This window comes from Myotis daubentonii, chromosome 12 (genome assembly GCF_963259705.1).
Source record: "Myotis daubentonii chromosome 12, mMyoDau2.1, whole genome shotgun sequence".
NCBI lineage: Eukaryota > Metazoa > Chordata > Mammalia > Chiroptera > Vespertilionidae > Myotis > Myotis daubentonii.
Genome location: NC_081851.1, coordinates 68711130 through 68735614, shown reverse-complemented (window position 1 = coordinate 68735614; position 24485 = coordinate 68711130). Strand labels below are relative to the sequence as shown.

At 49.3% G+C, this 24485-nt stretch overlaps 1 protein-coding gene across 2 annotated transcripts in view; it reads left to right on the top strand.

Annotated features, from left to right (window-relative positions):
• Positions 1 to 24485, top strand: part of DPYSL5 (dihydropyrimidinase like 5) — a 59181-nt gene that overhangs the window by 6907 nt on the left and 27789 nt on the right. For both annotated transcript variants that reach the window (XM_059660349.1, XM_059660350.1), the window contains exon 2: positions 13851 to 14115. In XM_059660349.1, the coding sequence (XP_059516332.1) occupies positions 13855 to 14115 (261 nt within the window). In that variant the 5' untranslated portion in view covers positions 13851 to 13854. The remainder of the gene's footprint in view (positions 1 to 13850; positions 14116 to 24485) is intronic.

Here is a 24485-nt window from a genome sequence, read left to right as displayed (position 1 = left end):
TTATTCCGCCTGCTTTTGTCTGGTCCTGCCCTGCCCTTTGTCCTTCCGCAGAGCAGGATCCACCATTCATGGAGGAGCCGCCTCCTTTCTTCTTTTTACCACTCCAACCAGTTCCGTTGTTGTGGATCAATATGTTCATTCTCTTATAAAAATTCAAACATAGCCCCCGGCTGTCATTCAGTGTCCCTTTGCTCCTGTTTCCAACACACGTGAAACTCGACTTTAATGCAGTTGCTTGGATTGGTTGTTTTAAATTTGCCATATTACCAATATGTGGGCAATAGATACATAAAATGGTGACTTTGTGGGGGGATAAGGGTGTATTTTAAAAATAAATTTTAAAAAAACTTTTAGTGAAGTATAACATATACAGAAAAGTATACAAAAATCATAATTGTATAGCTGAATAAATTTTCAAAAACTGAGATATCTATGTGATCAGCACCAGATCAAGAAACAGATTACCCGTATCCAACAGCTGGTAAACCCCCTCCCAGTCCTTACTCTTCCTCCATGGTCACTAACCACTCTCCTGACTTCGTACAGTAGAGATCAGCTTTGCCTGTTTTTCAACTTTTTACAAATGGAATTATAGAGTAGAGTACTCTTGCATACATGGCTTTTTTTTTTCTCTCAATGTTACATTTGTTGCACTTAATTCAGTCATTTTTATTGCTGTATAGCATTTCATTGTGTAAATGTGCCATGATTTCCTTATCCATTGTGTTATTATTGGGTATTTGAGGAGTTTCCAGTTTGGCATGTCATCATGAATAGTGCTATTGTGAACATTCTAATACATGTCTTTTGGGGAACATATGTGTTTCCGTTGGGGGTGTACTTAGAAATGGAATTGCTGGGTGAGGGGTATGCATGTGTTGTGGTTTAGTAGACCATGCTAAATAGTAAGATTAATGGTGAATTTTTTTAAAGAAAGATATTCTGAGTATGCCATGCTGTGATGAAACTATTTTCAGAAACCCTAAAGGCTGGTAGAATATGTGGCTTGATCAGAGACATTGGTTTCAAACTCTTATTCTTCAGCAAAAAGTAGAACTTTAAGCGCTATCTGACTCCACGGTAGCTGAAATGAGCATTTTTAAATGGTTGTGCTTCAGCCTTGGTCTTGCTATAGCAATTTCCTTACTCCTGTTTCTTAAGGAAAAGATGAGAATCAGATTATTGTTGCAACCTGGGTCTAAAGATTACTCCAGGGATGTTCTGTCAGCCTTGAACAAGATTAACAAGTGACTTTTATTCTGTTAACTATTTTGTATTTCTTATATTGGGTCAAATAGCAAATTTGAATTGAGTAAGTTCTGTGGCCTAAAAGAAGTCCTGAAAAGTATCCGGTTGGAATCACAAAGTTCATGTTTCTTAATTGGGAATTCAAATTATAGCATATATTCCATTTTTTGGTGGCTTTCTAAAAAGAGGTAAAATGCACATGATTTTTACAACTGGGTTATAATGGGAAAAAGCTCTGTAGCCACTGACAAACAATACAGATGAGGCACAAAAATACGCACAATCAACTTCCGAGTGTGGATATAAGGCAAACCCATCCCATCTCCATGGCTTCCTTGTTGGCCCAGGAGAGATGGCGATAATGAAGACAGCTAGTGCAAGCCAAGGGCAGGAATTGGGCCTGATTTTAGGGTGCGGGTAGTGAAACCCCTGCCACTAGAGGAGCATGACAAGGCCTTCGTGAATTCCTCACGTGGCTGACTTGTCCTGAGCCCATTTACAGCCCAAGTTGCTCCTGAGAAAGCGTTTTCTCCTGTCACCTGTCCTGCCATGCTTGGTATCAGTCCTCAAACAAGCAGGTGAGTGACACCAGATGTACCAGTATCATTGCTTTAAAACCTAGATTTACTGCTTGAATTGTGAGTCCCCTAAGCACTTTTATTATCTAGGACTTAATTCTACACTTTAAAATGTATAAATATGATCTGATATGTAATCAATTATAAAACCACCTATAGACCGTTTTCCTAATACAGCTAATGCGATTTTTGCTTTTTTCATCAAATTCTTGTCCATATGCTCGCATAATTTTTACAGATCCACTTCCAGAAACAGCTCCAGGCTTTTGGCACCCCTCCTAAAATGCTTGTAATTTCCTGAGTGATTGGAGTGAACCGAGTGTCTTTTCTTATTCATAATAAGCCCCTTTCAGACATACCTGAGTTTATGCTAATAAGGTCTCTCCAAGGATGGGAGCTGGTTGCCAAGGAAACCCACTTGGTGATTAGAGGGTTGAAACTTTCGGTCCCACTCCCTACCACCGACCCCACCTCTGGGGAGAGGACCCCACCTCTGGGGAGAGGAAAGGCGCTGGAGATTGAATAAATCACTAGTGGCCAATGATTCGGTTATGCCCATGTAATGGAACCTCCATAAACACCCTAAGGAGTTTGGGGAGCTTCTAGGTTGGTGAGCACATCCAGGTGCTGGGAGGGTGGTGCACCCCCAGAGGGTGTAGTTCCAGGTCCCTTCCCCAGGCTGTGCCCTGTGCATCCCTTCCATTTGGCTGTCCCTAAACTTTACCCAGAAATAGTAAGTAAAGTGTTTCCCTGAGCTTTGTGGGCTGTTTAGCAAATTATCAAATTCAAGGCAGGATTGTGGGGGCCTCTGATGCATAGTTGGTTGGTAGGAAGTAGACATGACAACCTAGGCACCTGCAGTGAGAGCAGTCCTGTGGGACAGAGCCTTTAGCTGGGAGGGTCTGCACTAACTCCGGCTGGTTGTGAGTGGATAAACAGTTTTCCTCTGGATAGTACCACAGGATGTCCAACCATTCCCCTTTGATGGAGATTAGTTTGTTTCTAGTTTTTGTTGTTGTTTTGCCCTACCAACAGTGCTGCAGTGGCCCTCTCTGTACACGTTTCTTATGTTCTTATGCTTTTATTTCTACGGATGGGGGCCTAAGAGTGGAGTTGCTGACTCAGCGATCTTTCTAAAATTTTAATAGAAGTCTTTTCAGGCTGTTTTCCCAAACCATGTAATTCACATTTCCACCAGCATCGCCCACCAATCACTCCCAACCTGCCAATGCCAGGGTACCACCCTAGAATTTTTGCCACCCTGATGGATGTGAAGTGCTACTTCCTTGTGACTTTCATTTGCATTTCCTTGATTGCTGGAGAGGTTGAACATTTATTCATATGTTGTAAGTCATTAGATTTGCTCTTCAGGGTATCACTTATGCCATTATGAGATAAATGTGTTTTTAATATTATGAGCTGCCTCATTCTGCCAATTCTCAGAAAAGCAGTGGGTCACAATGAAGTGCAACAGAATCGTGCAGATTGGCAAGGGCTCAGACTGGAAAGGGTGAGGTCAGGGTTCAACTAGTCACAGACATTGAAGAAATTCATTCCATTGAGCAAAAGCACCCATGACAGCAGAGACCACAGCTGGCAGGGGACCCAGGCAGGCATTTGGCAGAAAACGGGCAGGTAGAGCACAGCGGCAGGAGTGTGGGCACAGGGGGTACGAGGAGGCAGTTGATGTCAGGAGAGTGTGCCAACAGGGGGAGGGGCCTCAGACCCAGATGGACAGGGAGACCTTGACTCCCTGAAGAAGGTGATAGGCAACAAGGAAGGGTGTACCAACCTACTGGAAATGAGATAGAGAGCAGGCTCTTCACCTGATGGGGCTTGGGCACAGGGAGCCAGGTACTGATGTGGAACCTGGAGTCTGACCCTCAGAAGCAGAGGAGTCGGAGCACAATCAGAGCTTGTCCATTGTCAGGTGTCCTGACCTGGAGTCTCCGTGTGTTGGAATCTAGTCTTTAGACCTGCCTTCAGGGATTGGCCTTTGGCCTGGAATGGAGGATGGGAGGAGGCTGCCAGGGGCTGGGAAGGAAGGGAATCTGGCCAGCCCTTCTGGGAAGTGGAAGGGAACTAATTGTATTTATTAAAATAATTAGGTGTCTGCCATCAGCTCCAGCTCCACCTAGCAAGAGCAGGTGGAGAGGAAATGCTGGCATCCAGCATGAATGAGAGGCGCAGGCAGCAGACTCCCGGCACTCCCCTTTACTTGTGCTCAAGAGACGGAGACGTAGTCATCTCTTCTGTTGGCAGTTGGTCGGCAGGTGCTCCGCAGCCCAGCAAGGGCTCCACGGAAAGGCTCATTCCCTCTTTTTATTTAAGTAAATGAAGGTATCTCCATTTTTTCAGACTTAACTCTCAGAAAAAGCCTTTGAACCCTAAACCATCAATTGCTCCATCTCTCCAGCTATTCATTCAAGGAAAGCTGCACCAGATGGACCGAGTTAAAGGCTGTTCTGCTCTGAGTTTGCAGCCATCTGAGAAGATACCCTGTTGCCTGGGGCCCTGGTGAACAGAAGGGAGGACGGGGGCCATCACTATCGCCGGTGCAGGTGGCCCCGTCACTTGCTCTCCTCGCTGAAGATGAGGTCCTTGGTGCTGGCTTGCTCCCAGGGTGGCGGTCGGAGGGTCTTTTGCTAAGGTGGGGGACACAGGAAGAGGAGCCGGGTGGAGACAGAGTGTGATGAGCTTAGTTTTCGATGTAATGAGTTTGAAGGGCCAGTGAGACATCAAAGGAGAGAGACCCAGTAGGCCATTAGACGTCCAGATCGATGGTGGCGATGTTAACTCGCTAGTGAACTGCCTGCCCTGGCACAGATTTTCTCTGCGCCTCCTCCACGGCTGCTGCCCCCTTGGCCAGGGCCATTGTCGATTCCACAGCTGGTTTATTAGAGAAATATTTTTATAGTCACACAGTATGGAGAGATTGAGTCTTGCTGTGATTCTTTTTGAGACAACTGCAGTTAATCGTTTAGTGAATAACCTTCCCAGTGTTTCATACAAAAAGCTCATGTATGTTTCAGCGAGTTTTCATAGATATATTTGAACACGCACAATTACAAAAGTGGGTGCCCGTGCCATGAGCCCTTCCTGTAGCCGACGTCCTTCCCGTCTGTATCATGGCTAGCCTGCCGTGTAATACTGACACGTCCACATAAGCCTTCTGCTACGTGGCTATGCCCTTGTTTATTTCACCAGGCCTCATCTTGACAGGCCTTAAGCTTGTTCTCGAACGATTTGCTCTTATAAACAATGCAACCAAATACACACACAACACATTTTTGTGCGATGGCCCGATTATTCCCTCAGGAGAAGCTCTTCGACGTGAACGCACATTTCCAGTTGTCATCTAGCTTTCCAGATATCCTTCTGGGAGGTGTACCAGCTTCCACTCCTGCTAATAGTGCAATGGTCTGCGTGCTCTTCTCACTCGTTCCCTTTTCTCTGTGCCGTTTTGATAGGAGAAAAAAACGTCATCTCCTTGTTTTCATTCGAGGTTCTGTAACCGTTAATAACGATGAACCTCTTTTCATTTGCGTCTTAGCCGTTTATGCCTCCCCACCCGAGCTCTTTGGGGTGCCTGCTTGCATCCTATGCCTATTTTTTCTATTGAAATATTTATTTGTCTTTCTGTTAGGATTTATGCGTGCTCTTGCATATTACAGATATTAATCCCCGGTTCTATGTTGCAAACACGTCATACCCATTTTTACTTGCCTTTATTAAAAGCAGTTTGCGGTCTCTTTTGTTACATCACAGTTTTTCATTGTTATATAGTCATATCTAAGTCCATCACATCTTTTGTGATGTCCAGCTTTGGATTATGCTAAGAAAAGCTTATCCCACCCAGCATTTATAAACATATCTTTCTATGTTGGGGTTTTTTTTAATACTTTATACTTTTTATTTTCCCCTAAAAGGCAAACCTAAGGAGGTCGTTTCTCTGCTTGCCATGCCAGCAAGCCTTCCATCCACGCTCAGCAGCTAGCCCCCTCCCTCAGCACGTCCCCCCGGGCTTCCCACCCTCATACAACAAATGTACCCATGCTGACTGCGCGAGCGAGATCACGCTGCCGGCTTCTGTCTAGAATGCCTCGTCGGGTTTCTCCCCCGCCCCCTGGTGAACTCCTAATCAGCCCTCAAGACTCATTCACCGCAAAGGCACGCCACGCCCTCTGAGAAGCAGTCCTCCCTCAGTCAGAGATCAGTGCTTCCCGCTCCTCCTGGTTCCCACTCTCTCCACTCACATTGAAATCGTTGTCTACGTATTTCTTTCCACTTCAAGCTTGTGAGTTCCTGGGGATTGGTGCCGCTTCTGGCACGTAGTATCGTGTTGTAGTGTAGTAGGTGCCAAGCCTGCCTCTGTGATCTATTTGCATCTTAGCAGGCTCACTGTGCTGAAGTGTAGAGGCTTGGAGACCAGTTAGAAGTACCCAGGTAATAGGGGTGTTGTCGTTCGGGTAGAGGGTAAGGGTCTGAACGGAGGCTTTGATAAGAAACAGATTTAGCAGGTAGAATGGACAGTGCTTGAGTATTTGGTTTGCAATGTCTCATAAATGTTCAACACACTGTCAATTGTTAGCCCATTGGCATGTCCAGATCTGATTCTGATGTTACTGGTGTTTAGAATTACCCCTGCTTCTGTGTCTTTCCATAAAGCTGTGTGACCTGGGGCAGTCATCACCTCCCTCCATCAAGGGGAGAGAGCACATCACCTCCACGGGCACCTGTGCGGTGGTGTCAATCGAATGCCGTGTGTTGAGAACCTTCACGGCCCCTGGCACCTGGAGGTGCTCTCCGGTCACCTCCTGACCTTGGGGGGTTGGGTCAGATACCAGCTTCCGGCTGATCTAAAGGATTCCTGGAGAGAGAAGCTGAAATCCGTTTTGTTTACTGGGCTTCCCCAGGCCACAGGCGCCCTGACAGCTGGTCTCCATCTGTCCACACCGGTCTGCGCTCTGTCCCGTTTGCCCACGCTGCCATGCTTACGTCGTCCCCCGTCTCTTTCCTTCCCTCCGGAGAAGCTCCGGCGTTCAGGCCTTTCCCAGCCCTGCCCCTGCCTTTCCTAGTCTGTGGCACCTTCTACTTAACCCATGACATCCGCGTGCCTGGGTGACCGCAGTCTCTGCTCCCCCCGCCTGCCGTCACCCTGGGCCAGGTAAAGAAGCAGGAAGACCGGCCCCCAAATCATGTCTCATCCCCCAGGCATACCCAGCGTCTCAAGCTCTGGATTCTCCAGGCTGCCCTGGGCCGGACTCCGGCCTCACTCAGAAGCCTGCGCCTCTTTTTTTCTTTTTCTTTTTAAATAACTTTTATTTTTCCATTGATTTTTAGAGAGAGTGGAGGGGAGAGACAAGAGAGAAACATTGATTGGTTGCCTCAACTGCAACCGAGGTACATGCCCTTGACCAGAATCGAGCCCCGGACCCTTCAGTCCCTGGACCAAGAAGGCTCTATCCACTGAGTCAAACCGGCTGGGACAGAAGCCTGCGCCTCTTGCTCTGCGCCTCTTGACTTCACACCCTGGCTCTCCAAGCTGCTTCCTCATCTGTCTAACCTCTCGGCCACAAGGCCATTTGTACAAATAATTAGCCGCTTGCCGTCCCCAACCCACACTTGCTCATGTCTGCCTCTTGTCCTCCCAGAGAATGCCTGCTCTGTTCCCCTGCCCCAGGCTCTGCACCAAACACCCTCCCGACCAGCACAGAACCCTTGAGACGCCTTCCTTCCCATCACCAATAGCCCGTTGCTGCGGCGGACGCACAGAGCGCTGTCACACCACTGTCTCATCCGGTCAGCCCTCCTTCCCTCAACCAGCGTGTGCGGAGTCCCCTCTGAGGGCCGAGCCCCTGGAAGGAAGAAACGAGGCCTAGGCTCTGCTCTCAGGGGTTCCCGTCAAATGGTGTGAATCCCAACCACAGTCTCCTCAGCCACAGCGCGGGGACAATGGCTAATGACCGCTAAGATTGTTGTAAGATGGACATGACGTTGTGTGGGAGCCAGAGACACAGAGCTCAGCAGCAAGGGTCTGCTGGTGCTGCCCATGGTGCGTGGGGCGGTTACGGACGTGCCCAGTCACACAGCTAGCGGGGCAGAGCCAAGCTTGGTGCTAGAGGCACTGGCCTACCCAGCACCCACCCCATTTCCTCCTCAGAGTTCCCCTGCATCTTCGGTGTTCCCACCCACTCCCGGTCCCGGCTCTCTAAAACAGGCCTCTGAAATGCAGACGCCAGCAGGCAAGTGGCATCGCCGCCCCATTGGAGGGCGGTTGGTCATCTTCACCCACCGTCCTCCTTAAGTCTCCTTTGAGTGCCCACTTGGCCCCTGGGCACGGTGCTTCCTGCGTGAGCCGGGCTGTCTCGCCTGAGTGAGTTTGTCTCTGGCAAGGGAATGATCTAGCCCGCAGTGGCTCACCGCCTTGCGCCCGTCTCTTCAAAACTGGGTTCCGTTTTCCGTGGATTTCCACAAGCTCTGCTGCGATGGCTTGGGGTGAAAACGCCTGTTTGTCTCCGTGGTGGAGCTGAGTCGGTCGGCCCGGGAGGAGACAGCTGGCAGAAGCAGGCACAGACGGGGGGGGGGGGGGTCGCCGATTGGGCAGAAGCGTCACTGTGTAAAGTCCGTGACGAGTGAAAGCGTTACATTTGGGGGAGAGCTGGGAGCACATTTTAAGTGTAAGAGGGACTACCCGGTACCTCTGCAGGCGTCTGTCGTCACAGAGGAAAAAGCCTGCGCCCTTCTGAAATCTGTTTCAATCAAAAGAAGGAAAAGACGGGTTTGTCCTGCAGCCCAGTCCTTTCAGGAAATCTCCCAGAAGGTGGCAGATGAAGGCAAGACTTCTTAAGCAGAAGAGGGGCAAGTTCTCATCTCAATTCAATTTTTTTTCAAACAATATAAACGTATGTACGTGGCTTTAAATGACCATCTTCATTTTTCATTATAAAATCAATATAATCTCCTATAGAAAGTTTGAAAAATTAGAGGAGGGAATTACCTATGCTCCCATAACACAAACCCTGTTGTTCCCATGAGTCTGTTTTTTGTGTCCATATTTTTACATGGGTGTCATAATACTTGACATGTCCTCTTTGTTTGTTGGTATGCAGTTGTTTGTTTTTGTAATTTGGCCAGGCTGCCCCTGCCTTTTCTATCCTATGGCGCCTTCTAATGAACCCACTACCACCTCGTCTGGGTTACCTCAGTCTCCACTCCCCCAGCCTGTCGTCAGCCTGGGCCAGGCAAAGAAGCGGGAAGACCAGCCCCCAATTCATGTCTCATCCCCCCCCTCTCCCCGCCCCCGGATCCTCTAGACCAGCGGTTCTCAACCTGTGGGTCGCGACCCCTTTGGCGGTCGAACGACCCTTTCACAGGGGTCTCCTAAGACCATCCTGCATATCAGATATTTACATTACGATTCATAACAGTAGCAACATGACAGTTATGAAGTAGCAACGAAAATAATTTTATGGTTGGGTCACTACATGAGGAACTGTATTTAAAGGGCCAGAAGGTTGAGAACCACTGCTCTAGAGAGACGCAGAAAATGCAGAAAATATATATGTAGAGTTTAAAGCATAATTTAAAGCAAAAACCTGTGTAATCCCCCCTCCCAGGTAGACTAGATAGAGTAGATGCAGCGTTTAAACAGCTTCCCGCACAGGCACCCCTCTCTAAACTCAGCCCCACCCACCCACCCCCACTCCCCCATAACCATATCCTGACTTCTCTCCTAGTAATTTTCTTGGTTTTGATGGAACCCAGTTTTTCTTCATGGCTCTACCACTCTCTGCCTAAACACTATAATTCATTTTGCCTGATTTCAAATGTTATATGAATGGACTCATGCCGTATTTACAATTTGGTGTCTTCCTTCTTTCCCTCAATTGTTTGCCAGATGTTGGTGGTGGCTGTAGTTCATACTCATTTTCAGTTCACAAGAAACGTAGTCTTATTTTCCCGCTCAATTTCTTCCCCAAATCTGGACTTTATGGGGTAGCCCAGGTTTGTGATACTCTCACAACTAGGAAAACTCATTCTCTCCCCCTTTTTGTGACTTTCCCCGCCCACATCTGAGGATGTAGGTCTCAGACAGTGGGTGCCGGCCGCTCTGCCCTTTGGCTGTGGTTCTAGGAAACAGCCCCCTGGGCCACTGGAGGCCCTTGATCCACAGCTGCCGCCCTGGCCAGGGCGGCGATGGAATTCCTTCTGGGGCCCGGAGACAGCTGGTGGGAGCGTGGAAAGCACAGCAGGCAGAGGAATCCGCCGGGGGTCAGCCGGGGAGGGTGGGTGATGGTGACCCCCCTGGTCACAAAAGGCCTGATGTTCTCTGGGTCAGGCTTCGGTCAGGAGCCAGGAATTCTCGTCTCTGGTGTGTGCACACCCGCCTCTGCCCGGCTCCAGGGCCCGGGCAGGAGGGGTGAGCCCTCAGTTACTGCCGTTCGCCCGAGCTCGGCCTCCCTGAGCCGCAAACGAAGAGGCTCCTGACCGCAGGGGTGGAGCGGGCACCGAAACGGAGCTAGTTTGCTGCTTCAGTGCGGGTGTGGGCTGTGTCATCATGAAGAGAAGCCGCGCACACACCCTCCGCTCTGTCCTCCGACAGCTGCCCGGTCTCTCCTCGCTAATCTGGTTGAACAAGTGGTCTGTGCTCTGCTTCTTGCCACCCTCTCCTGGCTAATCCTCTGGCATCTCGCCTTTGCCCCCAGCGCACTGATGGTGTTTGCTCGCTAAACCCAGCCACACTGGGCCGGGCCAGGGCAGATGAAGCCCCTGGATTAAAACCTCTTACTTGATCTTAGCCTGTTAAGGACTCCCATGCCCCCTCTCCCTGACCTCCCACGTCCCAGTTGCCATCAGGATTGGCTTAAATGCCACGGGTCCTTCAGTCACAGGGCAGGTGTGTAGCTCTTGTCTCCCATCTTCCTTGACATCACAGTGCCGGCTTGTAAAGTCACACATTTTTCTGTGGATGCCACCAAAAAAATGAACACAAGTCTTAAGCCTTAAACCAGTCCCTGTCAGATTAATTTTAAGTCTTTATGTGCAAGAAGTGTCATCTTTGCACCACGCTGGCCCCGTGCGTCTGTGCCGAGCCCTGAGCCCGGTGTCCTCCGGCTGAGCTGCTGGAGGACAGACTGTGCTGGCTCCGCGCGTCTCGCACCTCCCGGCAGGCGCAGGGGAGCTGTGGAAGGTGATGACAGACACAGGCGACTCCAACACCCAGTGCTGGGGTTGTCATTTCCTTGGCAGGGCTACACCCGGGCGCCTTCCAGGCGTGAGAGGTGTGTGCGTTTCATGAATGAGAAGCAGCAGCAGCAGTAACCTTGACCCCCCTCGGCAGGATGCCCCCGGTGCCGTTATGCATCTGCACTGCTCCACGGCCGTGAGAAGGGCGGGAGGGTGGCGGTGCGGGAAATTTCCTGTTAACCAGCAGGACAGTTATTGGATGGCAGGTAGTACTAATGGCTACTATTTTAAACATGAAGAGGCTCTCTCGTGAAAGACTGCATTCCCAGGTTATAGTGTTACTCCCCCGACTCACACCTAGAAGTCCCCGTTTCCCCAGCTTGCACATCACCAGCTTATCACCGATTTGGGAGCATAGGGAACCCAGGCCACAGAATCAGGAAATTGGAGAAAACAAGACGTGTACAGTTGGATAACTCTGGCCTATCCAATGTACCCGACATCTTGCTATGGAAGGCATCATTGTTTCCCTGAAAAAATTGTAAAAATTTTAAGGCCTTTATATTCACAGCATAACATCACCCATAACACCATCCTAGATTGGTTCCCTTCCATTCAAGGTCACTGTCAGTGAAGTCCAACAGACCGAAGGGTGGACTGGATGAAGCTATGCGGCTCTGGAATTCCACATCCTTGATTTATTTTTCCTAATAGCATTTAACTATCTGGCATATTTTCCATTTTTGCCTGGAAGGACGGACATGTGGTTTGAATTCTTTCATTTGCATAGACAAAATAGCTGGATGATCAACGTTTTTGGTTAAACAAATAGGAATGTGCAATATAGCCAGAAGTCTTTAAAGGAGGTAGCATTTCTTTCAGGGCCCAGTTGTTACTTCATGATGATTTGATTATAATGTTCATTTCTGTCTAATGTGGTCTCTCAGGCAGCTGGAGCTGCTCTAATAATACCACAGACTCTGTGGCTTAAACAACAGAAACTCATTCCTCACAGTCCTGAAGGCTGGACCGTCCAAGATCAAGGCGCCCCCTAATTTAGTTCCTGGTGAGAACTTCCTTGCTTGCAGTCATCTGCTCTCTGTGTCCTCATATGGTGGAGAGAGAGAGAGAGAGATCTCATGTTTCTTCTTACGAGGGCACTAATCCCACTTATGAGGGCCCACCCTCATGACCTAAGTACCTCCCAGAGATCCCATCTTCAAATATCATCACAATGGGATTAGGGCTCTAACGTATGGATGTGAGAGGGACATAAACATTTAGTCCATAGCATGAAGTTAGCCAGTGGGCCAGATATTGGCTCACTGGCTACATCGCATTTTAGAGTAAAATGGGTGACTTGAAGCATCATAAATGAGTAAAACTGACCCTCTCTAGACCGTGACCACTGACTAGAATATTCTCTGAAGATGCTGTCCCAACCAGAGCAGAGGGAAAGACAGTCATGGCTTGTGCGTGCTTAGGAGCATCTATTTTAACAATTGTGCTCAAGTTCTTCCCCTTTGCGGGGACTCTCCCAAGAGGTCCAAGGTACCTCCCCACCCACCTCACTCCGTTATGTTTACACACTTGGACACAGACACTCTGGGAAAAGATGCCAGTAACAACTTTCCTTTGTTTGGTTTAGAACAGACTAGCAGAGAAAGGTGTAGGAATGAAGCACTAATGAGGTTACTAGGGGGGTAAGAAGCATAGTGAATGTCAACCGTCAACAGCAAGGGAGCTTAAACAGCAAATTTATTTTCTCACAGTTCTGAAGGCTGGAGGTCTGAGTCAGGGTGCTGGAATGGGGGATTCTAGTGAGGACTCTCCGGCTGATAGACGGCCATCTTCTCTCTGTGGCCTTCTGTGCATGTGCATGGTGCGCAGAAGTGGGGGTGGGGGGGAGCACTCTAGTGTCTCTTCTTATGAGGACACTAATCCAGTTCCATCAGGGCCCCACCCTTATGACCTTAACTAACCTTAAAAACTTAAAAAACTTCCTTAGAGGCTCCAGCTCCAAATACAGCCACACTGGAAATTTGGGAGAACATAAGCATTCAGTCCACAGTAACTCTGAAGACAACAGTCTGCCTCTCAATCCTTACTCCTGTTACACACTAGGTGTGTGGCTTTGAGGAAATTCTCTAGCTTTAAAAAATATGGATTCTGGTGACCCAGTCTGGATCAAATAAATTTGAATTTCTGGGGGTGGGGCTTGAGCATAGGTACTTTTCAAAAGCTCCTTAGATGAGCTTCTCAGTGTGCACCCAGCTGAGTAGTGGAGTTTTTGAGGCAAATACAGGAGGGCGAACTGTAGCAGAATCCGTCTGAAGAATGATGTGAATGAAACAGCTGTGAGGCTTGGAGAATTTGGCTCTCTGGTATCTTCATGTGGCGTCGTGGGCACATTCTTCGTACAAGACATCTGGGTTTGACTCAGCTACTTCTAGCCGTAAATTTAGCCTTCTCACCTGTAAAACGCCAGGCCTCAGGTTTTCTCTGGAATAAAATGAGATGGTAGACGTGAAGGGGCTCTAGAACCTACATGCATTTCAGGAAGGTAAACACTGAGGCTTCTTTGGGCCCCGACTTCACCCTGACTGCCAACTGTGTTGTGATTCCCAGTAAGTCCCGCTGTGAGGTCAGTCTATAGGACCATAGCATCTATTGGCTACAGGACCAATGTCCTCCGGCTGTGGAGACACTTCCCCCTCCTCCCCACTCACTTAACTCTGCCCGTTGACTTTGAGCTCTAATGGGGAGGGGCGGGACCTTGGTGACAGTGAAAGGGGACTTTGACCTTGACCAATGTCGCCCCCTCCTCTTCCATAGGAACATGCTTGCCAATTCAGCCAGCGTGCGGATTCTCATCAAGGGAGGCAAGGTGGTCAACGACGACTGCACCCACGAGGCTGATGTCTACATTGAGAATGGCATCATCCAGCAGGTGGGCCGGGAGCTCATGATCCCCGGCGGGGCCAAGGTGATCGATGCCACTGGGAAACTGGTGATCCCTGGAGGCATCGACACCAGCACCCACTTCCACCAGACCTTCATGAACGCCACGTGCGTGGATGACTTCTACCACGGGACCAAGGTAATGCTCCTCTTCGCCGAAAGTGCCCTCTGCTTTGGCGTCTTCTCGTTCTGGGGCTACTCCTGAGTAGACACAGGTGGACCAGGTGCTCCCACTGTATTGCGAGAGGAGAAGAGTGCTCTCGCGGGAGCCACTGTGGCAACTAAAATGAAGTGTAGACGTCAATGATTTTTAGTATATTTACCGTAAGTTGGTAAATGAAGTATTTGTGAAAATGAAATCAGGCGGTATGTACCCTTGTGCTGGCTTCTTTTGCTCGACGTCATTTTTGTGAAATTCACCCATGTTGTTGTGCATCGTTTACTTTCATTACTTTATGGTACCCCACTGTATGACAGACCACATATCGCACTTACCCATGCTGCTATCAGTGCGCACTTGGGTAGTTGCTAGTTTGAGGCGATTACCAGCACGGTTGCCCTGAGCATTCTCACCCCTGTCTTTTGGCAGACGTGTCCGCACACATGTCTGTTGGGCATATATTCCTAGGACGGGGATTGCTGGGTCCTAGGGTAACGTATGTTCAGCTTTTGCCAAATCATTTTCCAAACTGGTTGTAACAGTGTTACTCCCAGCAGTCATGAAAGAGAGATCCCAGTATTTACCATCAACATAATGCTGATAACCAGACCGGTCCGTGTCGGGGTCCGTTCTGTAGTATGCTCAGGCCTTGCACCAAATATTATAGCTTCCTGGTTACTTTCCCCACCTGGGAGACCTTTAGTCCAGGGCCGGATGCCACACCGTCACTACTGTTTCCTAGCCTCTCGGAAGGCAGGCTGGCCTTCTTTGTCTGATTTTCACACCGTCATCTGCCAGGCCTCATTAGCCAGGAGTGACAGCTTTCCCCTGAGAGCCTTTAGCTCTTTAGAGCCCGTGAAGACCTCTGCACATGCATCTCTGTGCAAGGTGGTGGGTCGCTCTTGATCTTTTCCAGGCCTCTCATCCATGGGAGCCGCTGTCTCTGGAAATCACATAAAAGCCCCTGCGTGGTTCAAGGCCCCAGCTCTCCCATTCCTGCAGGCTCGGGCTGCCTCGGGCACCCCCTCTATGCCAGGCCCTAGTGGTGGGGAATTTAAGGGTCCATAGACCCTGAGCCGCCCTGGCTGGTGGTGTCCCCTAACAGACCCTTTGGTTATATCCGCCCCCTAAACAAGATTGCGCCTTGCCCTTGTCCCTCAGCTCATATTGAGAAAGGCAGTCCTCCCTGGACCCCAGGACCCCTTCAGTAGACCCCTTCCAGGGTCCTGCCTGTGGCCTCCCATCCTCCCAACAACTGGCTTCCTGTCCCATTTCCCCTCCCTCCCAGGATTTCCCCTCCCCAGTGGTGCTCCTACCATTGGATATGTTGGCTTCCTCTTTCCTCTAGTTCCTGACCATCTCCTGGGGAGAGAAAGTGCTCTCCTGTTGCAGGCTGCTCCCGGGAATGTGTGGATTTAATTATTCACGCGGCCTGTGGCTCTTGCACAGTCTGCACCCTGATCCATTGCCACTGACCTACTTCGTACCTTCTAAGAAAGGCAGCAGTGGATTCACTTTAAGCATCTGGATTTATAAGGGAATAATAATCCCAAGGAAAAGCTCACCCGAGTGATTCGCCCAGAGAAAAAGAGAGATCAAGTTGCACCTTTTTGTTCTTGTCCGACAGATCCGTGGGGCCTTGAACTCCGCACCCTCTATGCTCCTGCAGGCTTGTCGGTTTGGCAGCAGCAGCCAGGGCTGGGAAAACAAGACTGTGAAAGCCTGGCTTTTCTGAAAGCATCTGGGACTCCATTGTCCTGGGTCTGAAGGGATTTCTCCAGCACGTCTTTAACAAACGCCTTGCCCGCCTTTGCCTCTGGCAGAGGCTGTGACAAGCTCTGCCTGGCTCCCCTGGCTCTGCGTCTCATGCTCACAGCTGGTCACTTGATCCTCCTCCCCACACCCCACACCCTCCCAACCTTTAGACCCCGCCTTCCCCAAGGCCAGTACCTGGGTTTCCAGACCACCAGATCCACCTGCTTGTTAATATGGCAGACTCCATCGAGGACAGAGGTTATCTCCTGTGGGGAGGCGAGGGAATGCAGGGAGGAGAGAGGACCAGGAACAGCAACTGGGTTAATAAAGGTCTAGGATTCCAGGCGGCCATGGGGTCTTTTCTTCTTCTTCCTGACTTATAAGTTATACTTATTCTTTAGCGTATATCTAATATTACACAATAAAGAATGTCAGTGCACCCCACCAGTGGCTCTCCCTGGCCAGGTGGGAATATCAAAATAGGCTTTTTAAACTGCTGGCACAACCCCTTCACTAAGATTGGGGCCGGGGGGTGGGGGGAGTATGGACAACAGAATAAAAAGCTTCCTAGATGCCTTCTCTGCTCCTGCTCCTCCAAAAATAGATCAGTAACCGCTGTGTAGGCTAAGGGTGGGGAACCCTTTTTCTGCCAAGGGTCATTTGGATATTTATAACATCGATCACGGGCCATACAAAATTAGCCTGCTATATTTGGGCAACATTTAATTAACTCCCCCCTAATGCCTTGGGCAGGCCCAGACTAAATGATTTTACCAAATGATTTCACAGGCCTTATATGGCCTGAGGGCCGGACGTTCCCCACCCCTCGTCTAGGCCAATGGTTTTCAACCCTTGGCAGCAGATTATAAGTTAGAACTATTTGGGGGATTTTAATTTAAATAATACTAGTGTCCAGGCCCCACCCAGACCAATGGAAGCAATGTTTCTAGGTCTGCCTCTCCCGTGGTATTTTTTAAAGCATCTTTGATGATTCTAACACTGGCAGGCACATTATGAAGGAACTTTCTCAGCTGTTTTGAATGGCACGTTGTCCTGGCTGTTACTTCTGTCACCTAACTGACCCTCACCTTTCGTGCCAGGGCTGACAACTGAATCCCCTTTGAAAGCGGGGGCCTGCCTTGCCCTTGCCAGTCTTATTTATTTCCTTCTCTCCTATTTACATGCCAGGGTCCCATCACCGGGCTCCCAAACCTACCCTATACTTGCTAAGTTTCCCTGGCCCCGTGTTCTGCCCTCCTGTCCATGCCCCATAGAAACCATCAGGGAGAGAGGAGTTGGCCGTGGTAGAGGTGTCATCAAACCGAAGTCCGGCTGGGTGCCTCCCTCTTCTTTGATGGCCCAGAGATTCCCTCCTGTCTGTGCCAGAGCCATCTGGCCCCAGAGACAGCCCCCCACTAACTCAGAATCAGTAGCAGCAGGACATCTATTCTGGTAGTCAACCTACAATGGAAGCCAAGTGCTAACCAGAAGGGTGCTTGGCCAGCGTGGGATCTGCCCAGGGAATGTTCAATGGTGTAAGGAAGCGAGGATGGCCTGCCACATCCCAGCCGCCGGGGAGGGTCCTGACACTCCTCCTCCCCCTGCGGAGGAGTCCTGAGTAGGATAGGCTAGGACAGTGGTCAGCAAACCGCGGCTCGCGAGCCACCTGCGGCTCTTTGGCCCCTTGAGTGTGGCTCTTCCACAAGATACCGACTTCTGCGCATGGGCCACGAAGTTTCAATCGCACTGTCCGTGTGCACCCGCATGTGGTATTTTGTGGAAGAGCCACACTCAAGGGGCCAAAGAGCCGCATGTGGCTCGAGAGCTGCAGTTTGCCGACCACTGGGCTAGGACATAAATGAATTCCCTTTGGTGCCCCACCTGCCAACATCCTTACCAGGGCCCCATTTATCCTTTGGGCAGGCTGTGTGCTGTTTGCCTTTGAAATTTGCTCTCTTGGAATTAAGCCTTTAAGTGCTTCTCACTTCCTTCTTGTAGCTTGACTCCAATGTTCTGTCCGTTTCTGTTTAATTCTGGCTTAAAATGTCTTAAGTCTTTTATAAAGCTCTGTAATAACATTTCTTGCCCGGCCAGTGTGGCTCAGTGGTTGAGCCTCAACCCAGGAACCAGGAGGTCACGGTTCAATTCCCGGTCAGGGCATATGCCCAGGTTGTGGGCTCGATCCCCAGTAGGGGGCATGCAGGAGGCAGCGGATCAGCGATTCTCTCTCATCACTGATGTTTCTCTCCCTCTCTCCCTGTCCCTTCCTCTCTCTGAAATCAATACAATGACATTTCCTAGCTTATTGGGATCCAGACTCATATGATCTTGCTCATTAATTGATGTTCCCAAGTTCATGCGTGCCTGCAAAAAGCTGGAAGGGACCTGAGACATCTAGTCCCACCCTCTCGTTGATGGATTGATAGGGGGATGAATGAGTTGCCCTAAATCCCAGAGGTAATTGGACCAGAATGCAAGTTTCTCAGTCTGAGGCCCTTTTCACCACGCCACTCAGGGGTCCTGGAACCCCAGAGCTGGACAGACACCCCTTCCAGACAGTCTGTGACTTCTTCATGGGCTTCATGCCAATAGCTGCCTTGGCTCTGTGGCTCCGAACATGCCCGGGCCAGAGGAGGGCATCCCGGAGCGGGCATACCTCAGGCAGGCAGTGGAGTGAGCTCTGTGCCCCGCCAGGCAGCGCTTTACAAAACACCTCTCCTCCCTGGAGAGTAACACCGCCGATGTCAGTGCCTTCGAGCTGACAGCTTTTACCATTTACAAATGAATGGCTGCTCTGAGGGTTAATGAAGTGATGCAGGAAAAACACTTCACAGCGCCTGGCACAGAGGACTAGTATGCATGCGCTAAACCTCGGTCCCCAGGCCGTCTCTCTGTCTTCCAGTCTCTTAGGTTGTTTGATCCACCCACTTTGACTTTACAGCGAAATTATTCGCTGTCCATCTAGTGCCCGTGATGCCTGTGGCCCTGGGCCAGCTGCTGCCACACTGTGCCCACTCTGCCTGCTGACCTGCCGCCCTTCTGGCCTGGCTGTGCCGGTTGGGATCAGCAAAGCTGGCTCCTCTCTCTGTCTTCTGAGTCACCCACAGTCGCACTAGAACCCCAGGAGTGCTTCGTGAGGTGACGCCCCTCCCCAGCCACCTGGAGGACATCCCTTCTCCTACCTCTTCAGCTGGCAGGCACCTCATACCTGACAGGGGATGTATTAATTTTCTACTATTTTCTAACAAACTACCACAAATTTAGCCATTTAAAACAATACCCACTTAGGAGCTCACAGTCCCGGGTCCGAAGTCTGGTCCTGGTGGGACTGGCTTCTCTGCTCGGGGCCTCACAAGGGTATACTAGTAATTAAGTGTTAGATGGGCTGTGTTCCCATCTGGAGTTCAGGGTCCTCTGCTACGTTCACGAAGTTGTAGCAGGATTCAGTTTCTTGCAGTTCAAGGACTCAAGTCCCCAATTCCTTGCTGGCTATATCCGCTGAGGGCCCATCTCAGCTCCCAGAGGCCGTCAGCATTGCTTGCCATGCGGCCCCTCCATCCTCAAATCCACGCTCTGAAAGGCTGCCAGTTCAAATCCAGGTCAGGGCACATGCCCGAATTGCTGGCTTGATCCCTGGTGGGGGGCTTGCAGAAGTCAGCCGATCAATGTTCCGCTCCCACATTGATGTTTCTGTCTCTCTCCGTCTCCCTTCCTCTCTCTCTAAAAATCAATAATAATCTTTTTAAAAAAACCTTTTTAAAGATTCCACATTTACTCTTTTTTTCACCAAAACTCACCTTGGCCACCCTTTACTTCACAACTTTCTGTGCCTCCTCTCGTGTCCCTGCTTGAGAACCTGCCAACGGCTCCCTGTTGACTAAGACATCAAGTTTGGTTTCTGGATCTGCACCCTGGGCACCTCCCCATCCGACCTTGTGTTCCCACCTATTCCTCATTCCCAGCTGCTCCCCAGCATGTGCCCATCCATCAGGAAGGCGGTTTTCTCAGCCCCTTCCCTCATGAACATCCATGCTCCCTCCTGTCATCCCCCCACCCGTCCACAGAACCCCTCCTTCAAGGCCTACCCCACTCATGCCACACTCTTCCTCCAGCTCATTGAGATCCAGAGTCCTCCTTTCTTCTCACCAACTGAAATAATTTGCCATCCTGGGGCTTTCAAATTGTGTCCTGTATAAAGTTCTTCTCAGCTAGATTGAAGACTCTTTAAAGTTTAAGGGGTAAAGACCATAGCTTATGTTTAACTCATGGCTCACCACAGAATTCACAGAGCCCTAAACATATAATAGACATTCAAGAAATAGATGAACGGTAGCTGTGAACACAAAAGGGAGAATTTCCGCTCCACATTTACTAGCTGTGTGATTTGGGTAAGTTCACATCTCTGTCCCTCAATTTCCTTCTCTGAAAAATGGAGATTAGTATTTTGTGAATATGAGTGACTATTTGTAAAGAACTTAAAATAGTCTTGGGCGCTTACTAAGCACAATATGAGTGTTAAGTAAATAAATAGATAGTGCTGATCGAGGACCAGCTCCTGGAAAATCCATTTGTACAGGTTCCTCATGAGTATGTATTAAACTGTTAAGCATCAAATAGAAACCAAAAAAATTGTATTCCGTTTCACTTTTTAAAAAAATATGTTTTATTGATTCTTTTAGAGAAAGAGCAAGGGAGATGGAGAGAGAGAGAAACGTTGATCAGCTGCCTCCCCAAATGGGGCTCAAACCTGCAACCCAGGCTTGCGTGGAACGACACCCAACCAACTGAGCCACACCAGCCGGGCTCCATTTCAATGCTTAGGGTTGACTGTGTGTTTTAGATTTCAAATGGAATCTAATCACGATGATGATGAATTCTAGTTAAGTGTCTCTCATTCTCTTGTAAGTGGAAATAGCCAGTCGTAAACTCTGCAGGCATCAGGGCTATTTAAAGATGCCCTGCTTCAAATCAGTTATCTTGCTTAACAAGACTTGCTGCCACCTTTCCTTCTACATCTACATTAATTGGCAGGCCAAAATGTAGGCCAGGCTGACCCCTCTTAGAACAAATGGAAGAGAGGAGATCTGTCGTTTCTTACAGATTTTTCACATCTAGTATTGGAAAAAAATCTCCTATGGTGCCCAAGCAGCTCCTCGATCCTTACAATAAAGAGTGTTTGCAAAGAACTTATCTACAGAGAGATTGTTGTGTTTTAAAACCTTTGGCTCAAAATAGAAATAAACTCACCCTCTGTGATAGACCCCAAGCATCTTGGAAACCTTTCATAGTTCATACAAGGAGTTCTGCTTTTATACTCTCCTCCTTTAGGGTTTAAAAAAAGAAAAAAGGGAGAAGGGAAACACATTATGTACTGGATGTATGCTTCAGTGATGCTTATAGTACATGAATTATAGATTTTTTTCCAAATTTTTTTCTTAAAGCTTTTACATTTTTTTCATATTTCAAGAAATATTTGAATATGGCCTTAGAGAAAGCTTCAAAAGTCTCGGTTGGAAATATCTCTTCTCCCAGACCTCACTAAGGTTTTCCATATTCCTGTGCTAAAGACAAGGGTCTTAGAATGGTTCATTGACAGGTGGAAATGATGGCAGACACCTTACCTTGTCCTCCTGGTGGTTCCTGCCTCCTTGTTCCCTCAGGTTGTCAGGGCAGCCAACCGTTTTTCCTCCTTCTGATCCTTCTTTGTTTCTTGTTATTTAAAAATTAGGAGCTATAGGATTCTTTTTTTTTTTTTTTTAATATATTTTATTGATTTTTTTACAGAGAGGAAGGGAGAGAGATAGAGAGTCAGAAACATCGATGAGAGAGAAACATCGATCAGCCGCCTCCTGCACATTGCCCACTGGGGATGTGCCCGCAACCCAGGTACATGCCCTTGACCGGAATCGAACCCGGGACCTTTCAGTCCGCAGGCTGACGCTCTATCCACTGAGCCAAACCGGTTTTGGCTAGGATTCTTAATTAATGGTTATATGAAGATAAAACTATGGGCCAACTACAGTGAGAACTTTCTTATTAACCATTATCTATCTGTCATACTACACACCCATTCACACTTAGACACTTTCACATACTCATTGTCCACACGTTCGCACACTCACCCTCACTGAGACACAGAATTCTAGAGCTGGAAATACCATTAGAGGTGAATGAATCCAACCGCTAATCCATAAATAACTTTCCTATTATTGAAACTCTCCACGGTATTCTAAATTAATATTTTAAAATAAAATTAAATTTGATATATGGTAGGAATTCTATTCTTGGGAAGAGTATGTATAGAGGGGAGGTCATGATTAAGTAACCTAGGAAGCCACCTTTTTATTTTTTTTAATCTCTATGTTACTCCCCGAGCCCCCTCACCCCCCCCAACCCCCCACCCCCGCCGCAGCAATTTGATTAAGGTGTAATTGACTGCTCATTTTAAAAGTGTGTAGTTTGGTATGTTTTGACATATGTGTACACTGGGAAGCATCACCACTAATATAATAAGCATATTCGTCGCCCCCAAAAGTTTCTTTGTGGCCCTTGTCATCCTTCCCCTCCCCAGGTAGCCACCGATCTGTTTCCTTCCGTTAGGTCTCCGTTCTTCTTGGGGTCCTCGGTTACCGCCACGCCCGCCCTGCAGATTCTCTTTTCTGGTTTGGTGCCCTGACTCTCACCCTGCAGGCTTATGACACTCCAGGGCTCATTGGGAGAGCGCTCTGGCTTCCGATCTCCAAGCCCTAGACTCAGTGGCCCATCAAAGGATGTTTTTCCTGCTGTGTGGGAAACGGAGCTTGTTAAACTCCCGAAGGGCTCCAGGACCCCGGCCCCCCCCAACCCCCCCCACCCCCCGGTGGCACCAGGCTGCGCATGGCTCTCCAGGGGACCTACCCTTGAGCTCCCATCCCCTGCCCTTCCGGCCTGGACCTCAGGCCCGCTCGTCAGAGCATTATCCATCGTACCCTTATTTTGACCTTTGAAGCCCCTCAGGCAGGTCTTCTCTTCCTTTCCCAGGGGCCCGGGAAGCTGAGTCTCAAGGAAGTGAAATCACTTGCCAAGCTCATAAGTGCTGGGCCAGGTCTGCCTGCCCACCTGCCACTCCAGCCCCCATTCCTCCAGGCCAGGGTCCCCGGAGGCCTCAGGCAGGCTCCCCAGCAGTTCAGTGGCACTGCTGTCACTTAGCTTTGGGACCAAAAGGAGGGACTCTCGGAGGGAAGAAGAGCAAGTGGGGTTACATGTGGCTTATTTCTGGACTGTTGATGCATCCCTCCCCGCTGGCATCTGCGGGCAGCCTGGGCTTTTCAGGAAGGGGGCTGTGGCCTGCTGGCTTGTAAACGTTCCCACTCTGGGACGCGAAGGGGCTTTGCTAAGGAGGAGGGGGACAAAGGGCCCCTCTGTGCGCCTCTAGTTTAGAATGGTTTCCCTGGGCTTCTCAGAAGCTGGCAGCCATGTATTTCTGCCACAACTCCCTTTGAGGATCATCTCCAGTCTCCATGGTAACTGCATGTCGGGAGACAGCCGGCTCTGTGCTGTGGCTTTGTATTAAACACAATGAATTTAAATTGGGTGCTCGGCAGTGAAGATAATCATTCTGGATTAGAGAGGAAGCCTGGAGCTCCTCATTTCATAATTTTTGATGTTGGCACAATTCTCAGTGTGAGCCCTGTAATCCGAGCCCAGGCCACACCTCCCGCTCTGTTTCCGAACTACAGTGAGGCCCCATCTTCACTTGGGTTTTTCTCCTCCCTTGACAAGGGAGTCTTGGAGCCAGGAGCCCCTCCGTCCGGCCAGGGCTTGAGCTCTAGGAGGGGCAGCCTGTGCAAAGGAGGCCTGGGGGCTCCGGACTCCGATGGACCCTCCTGCGGTCTGGCTGTCTGTCTGACTTCCTCAGCCTCAGTTTTCTTATCTGTAAAAGGGGAAGAGTCACCTGCACCCTCCGGAATAATATTTTTTTTAATGTTATTGCGATAAAATGTACCATTTTAATCATTTTCAAGTGCACAGCTCACAGAGACAGTGAGCGCAGTCAGTGTTGTCACCACACGAATCCATCTCCAGAACTTCTTCACGTCCCAGCTGAAGCGCCTCACCTACTCAATTCTAACTTCCACTCCCCTCTCCCCTCCGCACCTGGCAGCCGCCACTCTCCATTCTGTCTCTATGAACTGACGGCTCGTGTAAGTGGAATCCTATAGCACGTGTCCATTTGTGCCTGGTTTATTTCCTTCAGCATGAGGTCCTGCAGCTCATCCCTGCTGGAGCATGCGTCAGGATTCCCCCCCTTTTTAAGGCTGGATAATCTTGTGCTGTGTGGATAGACCCCCTTTTGTTTATCCACTGATGGACACTGGGTTGCTTCCACCTTTTGACTATTTTGAATAATGCTGCTATGAACAGGGGGGTGCAGATATCGGAGTCCTCTGCTCAATACAGAGTCATTTTGAGGATCGAATTAGATGATAAATGTTATCTAATTTGCACACAGTAGGCCATAAGCAAATGTAAATTTCTCTCCTGAAAGTGAGTTCAGCGCATGCGCATGCACTCTCCGCCACAGTGGTCCGAGCTTCCGTGAGAGTGCTGTCACC